Source organism: Saccostrea echinata, unplaced genomic scaffold, assembly GCF_033153115.1.
Source record: "Saccostrea echinata isolate AGI-Se365-2 ecotype Australia unplaced genomic scaffold, CSIRO_AGI_Sech_v1 ptg000054l, whole genome shotgun sequence".
NCBI lineage: Eukaryota > Metazoa > Mollusca > Bivalvia > Ostreida > Ostreidae > Saccostrea > Saccostrea echinata.
This window is the reverse complement of record NW_026889803.1, coordinates 13,897,930-13,908,258: the sequence shown is the minus strand read 5'-3', so window position 1 is coordinate 13,908,258 and position 10,329 is coordinate 13,897,930. Positions and strand designations below refer to the sequence as shown.

Here is a 10,329-nt window from a genome sequence, read left to right as displayed (position 1 = left end):
ATGGGAATAATTCAATGCATCGTCTCAAGCCACGGTCCGGAGTCTGCCCATACCTCTCTCCAGAATGGTAGAGGCTCTCTCATTACTCATACTGATTTTTTACAGACAGAAAGTAACTACTTTCATTAACTATTATGAATATACCTACAAACATGAATAAAAGATTCAGCACTTTTTATTAGGTACAAGATGAATTAGATGTCCATGAGTTTTACAAGAACAAGCACTCAGGTGGAACAAAGATGAAATGACAAAACATATTTGGTTTACTATGAGGAAAATGTAGATTGACGTATTACTAAATACATAGTTCTTACAATTAAGGTATATTTTACTGTAACACTTTTTTTAAGTTCAACTTCATATATCAAAAGCGGATAAATATCAATTCTAGTTCTTCTTTCCAATCAATATTAATTTGAAATAGTAATCAGCAAGGTTAAGGAACCCAAGCCTTTCGTTGTTCCTTTTTCTTTTTCACTGGAGGAAAATTATCGGCAGTCTCTAAACACTTTTTCTGTTCATATTCATCCAATAATGTTTTGAAAATGTCATCACATTTCAGGAGTTTTTTGTTTCCTGTTAGATTAAAAAGGATCACATTTTATAAGGCTTGTTGAGGCCAAAAAGAATCTGACAATTTTTCGTCTACGATCTATGAGGCATTCATCTTACTTCAGACATTGCTATGCAAATGTTCAAAAGGAGTACACAAAAGAAAAATTTACTGTACGTATACTTACCAATCATAATTAGACCTTTTCTTGCTCTTGTAAGTGCAACATTTATTTGATGGTAATCTATGATGAAGCCCAAGTTTTCTTTGCACCATCCTTTTGTAGGATGAGGTTCGATTCGGTATTCTGGTAAGGACCTTACAAGACTAAATATAACATAGTCCCATTCCCCACCTGTTGTAGTCAAGATATACGATTAATATACTAAAAAACCAGAAGCCTCTGATGAGACTGTAGCTCTACTGGTTTGAACTTATAACAAAGGAAAAGTTGCACTTGGACTTGAAACTTTGCAACAGTAATAAATAGAATAATGATCCTTGGTTTAGTCTCTTTTTGTAGGAAGATTTATTGCAATCAGAATAAAACTGTAGGAGGAGTAGTCTTTTAAAATAATTTTACAGAAATATTGATTTTAGTAACCATGGCAACATCATTCATTGAAATAAAAAAACTGATAAATACAAGTATTTATCTCAATGTAGTCTAATTGCATGCCAGGTTATATTAAAACCAAACCAAACTGTAGGAATATAAGTGTTTTGAAAGTATTTCACAGAAATTTCTTTTTACAGTAACCATGGCAACACCGTTCATTGAAATTAAAAAAAATATAACAGAATTATGCATTTCAATGTTGTCTAATTGTGTGTCAAGTTATTTTGAAATCAGACCAAAACTGTAGGAGGGGTAGCTTTTTGAAAGTATTTCATAGAAATTTCTACTTTTAGTAACCATGGCAACACCATTCATCGAAATAAAAAAAAACGATATACAGAATTATGCATCTTACTATAGTCTTCTTGTGTGCCACTTTATATTAAAATCAGACGAAAATCGTTGGAGGAGTAGCGTTTTGAAAGTATTGCATAGAAATTTCTATTTTTAGTAACCATGGCAACACTATTCATCGAAATAAAAAAAACGATACACAAAATTATGTTCATGTATCTTAGTGCAGTCTACATGTGTAATACTGATTTTAGACCAAAAACCGTAGGAGGAGTAACCATGGCAACACCGTTCATTGAAATCAAAAACTGTTATATAGAATTATGCATCTTGGTGTAGTCTACTTGTGTTCCAAGTCATATTGAAATCAGACCAAAACTGTAGGAGGAGTAGCATTTTGGAAAAAAAAAAGTTTACAGACGGACGGACAGACAGACAGACAGACAGCTAGACGGACGGACACCTTACTATCGCAAAAGTTCTTCTAGTTTCTGACCAGTTGTGCTAAAAATCATCAAATTTATTATCTATGCGCTCAGCCACACCTTACCGGATAGCGCTAACGGACGTCAAACGGATGACAATTTTTTTAATCCTTTTATCGCCGTTCGCGTGTTTCTTGTCCGATTCTTATTCTGTGAATGCGTTCTATATCCGGAGAGTTCCAGCCAGCATGACCGCTCATCTAACGTTTTGTCATATTCTCTTGCGATGTGCATTCATTTTACACGTTACTGATTCGGTACTGAAACGGGTAAAATTAGTTAGTTGACCGTGGCCTGTGCAGTACATATCTGATAATCGATCAGTTTTTGTGCGTTTTTTACGCTTCATACGTTGATTGCAAGAGCCTTGAAAAATGCAAGGCACGAATTTCATAAATGCAATACCCACGAGTTACGTTCTGTCACCCCTTTTCACCTGTTTGACGTACGATGGTGCTATCCAGCAAAGTGTGACTGAGCCCTATAATGTAGAACTATTACTTTTTATAAGTGCTTGTTCAGATGCCAGGTATATAGAGTGCTCTTGATAGAAAATAAACTTTATTGTACAGATGAGCATAGGTTTTAACTCCTAATCAAGGAAACCATACAATAAAAGATTATTTTCAAATCCCTAGCTAGAAAGTTAGATCTTACCTTGACTTGCCACAACTGTATTGACTTGTGGAACATATCTCTTCAGTCTCTCTTTGATTTTACTGCACTGTGCATTATACTGTGACATGATGTAGATATTTTCAGGACTTATTCCTTCCTGTTTCAGCAAATGCTGATACACCTTTTCCTATAAAGATATTATCAATAATACTTAGATTTCATGCTCAGTTTATAAACTGGATAATATGTGCATTCACTGGATCAGTATTGGCCAAAAGAAATTGATGAAGATCATAGACACGGTAAAAATATGAAAATGAAATAAACTGCATGTATTCTGTACAGAGTAAAATGTTTAAGGATATTCACAGTAACTCAGCGTTCAATCGGTCTTTCTAATCATCTCTAGCAACTAAAAAACTTTACGAAATTTGAAAAAAAAAAAAAAGCTGCTCAGCGTGTTCAACAAATTCAAACACTTTCTCACCCTAGTGGCAGAGATGATTGTCTGTCACAAATTTTGCATTTGTTCTTTGGAATAAAGTCAGACTTTAAATAAAGTCAACAATGGTTTTTAAGGGATAATAATATCACATGTTACCCTGAATAAACATGTTACACTTTTTGTTATGCTAAATGTATTTAGAATGCATCTAAAGGAAAGCGTCAAGGTGAAGCGTGCGCGCAAACATCCTCCGCAAGTTAATTTTTTTTATTGTTACCTGCCATCATACATTTTAACGGTTACCCGGAATGTGTGGTTTATGCACGCGGAATGGTAATAGTACTTTTTAACAAATGTTTTTAAAACAATCAAATTTAACTTTTTAACATGAAAGCATAACGATACCAATTACCAATGGTTGTAAAAATATTATAGTCCAATAAAAATTGTCACAATCATTTAAAACTTCAATATGTTGTTGTTCATGGTCTTCTGGTTTGTTGAGATCACAAAGATCGCAGTAGTTACAGTTTGGGAAGGAGAAGACATCTGTTTTCGTTTAGAAAACTACATTTAACATTCATCAATAACACTTTCTTCGATCAGTAAGGTACTTCAGTTTTTGTCAAACATTTCACTTGTTTTATTGATACTTTCGACAAATGACTTTACAAATGTAATTATTTTGTTATTCATTATTTTCATGAACCCTTTTATACTCTTTGCTTAAGTCGCATTTAAAGAATTTAGGGGACATTTGATTTAATATAAGTCGGTTGTTTTAATTTAGGTAAAGGATTCTAAATTTCAAGTACAGCCGGAGCACTGAATTCATGCAGTCATAGGACGGTTTTGATATCATCATCTTCAAACGTACAAATGTACATCAAATTCTCAGGGAAAAATCCCGAGACAAAACGACATCAATTAAGTTAATTTATCATATGTTTTCCCTATCTTATTATTAATCAAAATATTTAGTGAATTGACATAATGCAAAGTCATTATGAAAAGACAATCTAACCATAAAGTTAGTAATGTAAGATTTACCACTTGATCAATTTCGGCATTATTGAATTTAGACATCTCATTGCCTTCTTCAGTCGTGTTTGAAAGGTACTCCTCCTGGCCTTCTATATGACAGAAAACTAAAGGGTTCTTTGGATCCCGCCACAAACTAAGTGGCTGTTGCATCTTCCATTTCTCGAGATCTTTTGTTCTTAGCTTTTTATCGTAAAATGTGTTGGATGGGAAGCGGCAAAGGCTGGGGTGCTAAAAATTGAAGATATTAAATTGTTATTTTTTAAAGCACGCTTACATCAAATAGCCAAAAAGAACAAGTGTTATTCTTATAACATAGCATAAGTTAATTACCATTCTGTATTGATCGGTTAGAAGTGTGAGTACTTCTCCAGAAGTTTGTGATTCGGCATAGCGCTCAAACATGGACTTTTGAAGTCCCAGTGCTGCCGCTTCCTGACATATGACAACTGGTTGGAGCTGTTTATGGTCACCTATCAAAACAACTTGCTTTGCTTGTGTAGCCACGATAGCTGATAAACATTCCGGTTCTGTACACATGCCTGCTTCATCAATCAACAGCTGGTAAATTGATTTGGCTGTGGCATGCAGGAGTCTTGAACTTGTAACAACTGCAGTTGTGCACAAAATGACATCATATTTGGGTATTTCTTCCTGTACAGCTTTGTTAATGTATTTTTTGTAATCTTTGATGTCTTGATAATCTATTTCTTTTCCTTGTTTGAATTTTTTGTCAAAGTCTCTTATCTTTTCAGCATATTTATTACCGGATTTTCGGATTAAATTATGTAAAGTAACATCATTAAGGGACTCATCTGGTGCAGACTCGCTCTTTCTTTTTGAAAACACTTTGCCTGGTATGGGAAATGCTTTACACTCTAAGGAACTGCCGTACATTCGAAGAATATTTAATTCTGGAGGACAACTTCTTTTTAAGTAAACTGAAAAAAAGTAAATTTAAAGCAAAAATCTCTTAGAGGTATGAAATATTTTTTAATGTTTGAATACGAAAGACAAAACTTTACTTTTTACCTGTGACTAAATCAACAGATTTATTGGACGGGCCGCAGAATACAACGAAGTCTTTTTTCCCTCTCTTCATTTCAAAATAACGACGATTAATGGAACTGAAAATATTTATCAGCGCAACTCCAGTTACTGTTTTCCCGGTACCTGAAGCAATTTCAAGCATACTGTAAACATATTGTACTCTGAATTTATCTTAAAAATTAAAATATAAACTATAAAAAATTGACAGTAAGGTTAAATATGTACACATTGAGTAATTTTCTCATTGATTATACATGTTATCAAAATTATCCAAAGCTCCATCTTGCTTTGGTATAAGTCAGCAAGTACTCACTATTTTGCAAAGATCAGTCACAGACATCATTATTAAATGCATGGTATTAATAAATTCTTGCCACCTGTTATTAAAGGATGACTGCACTTAACGACAGGTTTAAGGTCTTCTTCGGTCTAATTTCACTTTCATATATATATATATATATATATATATATATATATATATATATATATATATATATATATATATATATATATATATATATATATATATATATATATATATCAAACAATTATGTCAATTTAGAACCAAATTAAAATGTTAAAATCATTTTAGAGTGTGATACAATAAAATTATTTTATTTTTTCCTTATCTCTTTCCAAATATAGAGAATTTACACTTACCTTCCCTTGATTAAACATTAGGTATGCATGAGAGGTGGAGCTAACATTGTAAGAATGGGTCTAGAATTAGACTAGATAAATAACAATTAGATGTATTAAAAAACGTGATCACTCTTTCCCATCTCCCTCTCTATTCATTATGGCAAGTACACTATTTACACAGTTTTCAAAACGAAATTTACAATATGAGCCTGTTCATGTAAGTAAAGAAGATTTTAAGGACAGATGATACAAACAAAAAAATGGATGCTTGGATTGGTATTTATTTTTGGCCCTATTTTGGTTATAAATAATGCAAATTATAAATTTCTAAAATATTAAGAAATTGAAAACTTTTTATGAAGTTCAAAATTCTACTTTTCTACAACCATCCTTATGAATCTATACAATTTTTTTGTCACTGAATCCTTTACTTTGAAAACTTTGAATAAAAAATTAAAATCTACACGGTTAAACTTATTCATTTTACTCATGACTTCAGTGGCTATTATGATTTTAGATAAAAGTTTATTGGTATCATCTGTCCTGAAATCAAGGACTGACAATTTTACGTGTTCGAACATAATGTCCTAGTTAGCACAACACATGCTACCTTACTTGTACCATAGGACTGGCGGTAAATTTAGATTTTGCTTTGATGTTGCTGTGGTGTATTTGCCAGAAGCACAGTTTTTTTTTAAGTCACGCCCATCTTTTGGCATCAAGCCATACTGTGACAAGACTTTGACTGATGAATACATGATGTTAATTTCCAGACCTTGGCAATGGCTGATGAATGAATTAAGACATTCTTAATTTCAAAAAAACTAACATTAGCTTGTCGATGTTCGCTTCATAAATGTTTCTGTATGTTTTCTCCACGTATCCTTAATCAGTGAATGATACGTCCTATCTGGAATTCTCGTCATTCTCTTTCCCGTCTCCAAATACATATAGCAATTTCAAATCAGAAGTCCCCGCGTTTTTTTTCAACTTTCAATACCATTTCAAATTTACATTAAAATGTCAGAAATCATTTCATTTTTTTCTGTACGCCGATTGCCATAAAGAAAAAATTTCAATGGCGATGTTTCCCATACCCATCCCCCCTTTAAAAAAAAGATCTAGAAAGATAAATTTTCTCTCAGAGTTGACGGCCTGAATATAAAAGCCTACAATCGCTACCCCTGTACCTGACAAAAATCATGTTTTCTGTGTCTTCTACATTCCAAAGGTACAAAATCTTCAGACGTACCAATTTTTTTATCAACGATTTACAGAAGCAGTGCCGCAGCTAAATATTATCCTTGCAGATGGAGACAGTTATTTATACAGACTCTAAACCGTGGCTTGACACCTCGTAGTAGGCGGTGCTAATTATCAACTTGCTTTTCTCTCATTGGTCCTCTGGTACAAGTAACTTACACTATAGATATTAATTGGTTAGCGGTAAATACACTCACAGTTTTTATTCACTCGGGGCTCCGCCCCTCGTGAATGAAAAACTGCGAGTGTATTTACCGCTAACCAATTAATATCTATAGTGTAACTATAACAAGTCACGTGACGGAATTTAGTATTCTCAGAGTTACCTGAGGTAAGGAATCACGTGGTGAATTTTAATATTCAACGTCACAACCCTTGAATACAAAAGAGAGAGCGAATGAAGGAAGAGGCTTTCTTTCTTTTTTTTTTAAACCATGAGCGCATGTTTGTCTATCAATCTCCCTTTGACACATTATTAATGCAAATATACAACTACTGTTAACGGAGAACAATAGACAGACATGCGCTGACTATGTATAAAGTCAGTAAAAATGTGGGCCTACTAATGTGTTTGGAACCTTTTATTCATTGTTCTGCATATCATAATACCCGAGTTCACATTAAAAAAAACTTCAATGACTTCACCCATTGTTATTAGTCTACGTATATTTTACCGATTCAACCATCACTAGTTGGATATTTAAAGATCCAACTGGCCATCAGTTGGATATTCAAATATCCAACTGCCTATCGGTTGGATATTTAAATATCCAACTGTGCATACAAACATAATTAAGCAATGAACAAAAGAGACAAAAGAGTTTCAAATGTACAATGTATTTCCAATGCACATAAAAATAATTACTCCGAATTTGTCACTCTATTAGAATTAATGTCCATTGCAATGCACATGGAATTCGCATTTTTCACACCATTAGAATCATGTTAAAAATGTACTTCCAATGCCCACAAAAATTACAATTCCTCCAAATTTTGCACACTATAAGACTCTTGTCGTCAATAATATATCTAATACTTATCCGATGATATTTAAACAGAATGTTTCCGGTCCTAAATTATGAAAGCATCACTTTTTGACACGCTTATAAATACATTTTCACCTTGAACCTTAAACCACATCACCTCTTAATAAATTGACAGCCCATCTATTTTTTGTCACCTTTTTTATTGCAGATCTTGATATGGAATATTTTTAAAGCGGGTTCTGCATAACACCGACAATCTTTTCATCTGTTTTAGCACTACTAGAAGTATTCTGAATGGAACTCCATAAGATTCCATTACTTTTCCTCAACAAATCATCATCTTATATATAATGATAGATTTCCAACCTTTTATCAAAATTCTGTAGTTTTCTTCTGCTTTCAGGTCAAAAAGTATATTCAAAACACTATCTGAACCTCTCTTAATTTACTTTGGATTTTAAACTATTCTTCATCTGATTTCATGCACAATGGCTAGGTTTGAAATGACATTAGCACCATGTAGTTTCATGCTCACTAGTCCATGAATAAAAGGGGTGTTCGATTAGGCTATTGTATTTTGTCACTGTTGGATATCTAAATGGGCTAGATCCCATTGTATTACAGCAAAGTTGGATATATGAATGGGTAGATGTTTCTTTGGGGTCCAAAGTGGGGAAGTTTCTTAAGTAAGATAAATAACTCGATAGTATTGAATAGTTTAGAGAAAACATCCTCTCCTCGGACCTTCGACCCTCGGAGGGAATGTTTTCTCTAAAACTATTCAACACTATCTCGTTATTTATCCATTACATAGCTCTGGTGAGATTAAGTGAGACTACAGCGAGACTGATAACGGATACGATAAATTATTCACGAAAATGCACTTAGGAAGTGAATAGAACGTGGAGACATACAGCATACTGCCATAATTGATCAACTTTTTTTAATAGCAGCCATTTGGATCATATAAAATTATATGACTTCCTTGCCAGCCTCTTAAATGAACTTTAATCACTCTTATATTTTCTTATGTCACCTTTCTTGATCAATACCTCTCTGCATCTTTTTGGAAGGCTTGCATAAAGTGTTTGAATTTAAAAAAGTGACTTCATTCCAAACCCTTTGTAACTGAGTTTTCAAGTCATTTACATTTACAAAGTCTGTTTTTGATTTTGATTTTCATTAATAACAAATATTCTCGATTGGGCTCAAATCGGGAGACTGGGGAGGCCAACTTATCTGTGGAATTCTGTTCTGATGTTTCCAAATTTCAGATTCATTGGACCGATGGAATGGGGCATTGTCATCTTGGAAGTACCACGTACTATGGTCAAAATGTTTAACAACAACCTTTCTTATATTGTTATCTTGTGTTTGGATACTGTTACGGTGTAAAACACGACTTTTTCGGACTTATTATAAACAAGAAGTCTGTGAGCCAATGCTCACTAATAATACCCTTGCTCTGATGTGAATCAAGAAGTTCAGTTATGGACAGACACAGTTATAATCAGGAGCATCTGCGATGAGTAGTTGGTGAGAAAACTGCCATCCCTTTTTTTTATTGTATGGTACAGACAGATGCACGGATAAACAGAAAGTTGAAATCGGATTCGTACAAAAATGATTCCCACCATATGGCATGCCTAAACAAAGGATGTGCTAAAATTTCAAAATTTCAAGCATCTGCGATGAGTAGTTGCTGAGAAAACTGTGACCAAAATTCGTTATGTATGGTACGGACAGACGCACGGGTAAACAAGAAGTTGACATCGGATCCGTACAAAAATGAATCCCACCATATGACATGCTTAAACAAAGAGTGTGCTAAAATTTCAAGCCTCTGCGATGAGTAGTTGCTAAGAAAACTGCGACCAAAATTTGTTATGTATGGTACGGAGAGACACACGGATCAACAGGAAGTTGACATCGAATTCGTACAAAAATGAATCCTACCGTATGGCATGCCTAAACAAAGAGTGTGCTAAAATTTCAAGCATCTGCAATGAGTAGTTGCAGAGAAACTACCAAAATTTGTTACGGACAGAAATACAGACGAACAGCTAGACGGACGGACAGACAGATAGACACACAAGGGTAAAACAGTATACCCCCCTCTCCTTCAGAGCGGGGGTATAATTACTGTGTAAATTAACTTTCCGGACTTTGAGTAAATTGTTAAAAATCATTATTATCCCAATTGTTCACCAATTGATGTTTAGATTTTTCAGAGTATGTGTTGTAACTTTTTTTTTCTAAAGCACCGGTTATATTTACATGTATGTATGTATCCAGGAAAAAGCCAGTTGGATGAAATTTCACGAGGAGTG

General features: G+C 33.8%; 1 protein-coding gene across 1 annotated transcript in view; it reads right to left on the bottom strand.

The window, feature by feature from the left end:
- Positions 1-439: 439 nt before the first annotated feature.
- Positions 440-10,329, bottom strand: part of LOC133204635 (helicase with zinc finger domain 2-like) — a 44,618-nt gene continuing 34,728 nt past the window's right edge. Inside the window, exons 15-20 of the mRNA XM_061340388.1 lie at positions 5,091-5,231; positions 4,392-4,999; positions 4,068-4,289; positions 2,612-2,759; positions 744-911; positions 440-579 (exon numbers count right to left, since the gene is read on the bottom strand). Of these exons, the coding sequence (XP_061196372.1) occupies positions 440-579; positions 744-911; positions 2,612-2,759; positions 4,068-4,289; positions 4,392-4,999; positions 5,091-5,231 (1,427 nt within the window). The remainder of the gene's footprint in view (positions 580-743; positions 912-2,611; positions 2,760-4,067; positions 4,290-4,391; positions 5,000-5,090; positions 5,232-10,329) is intronic.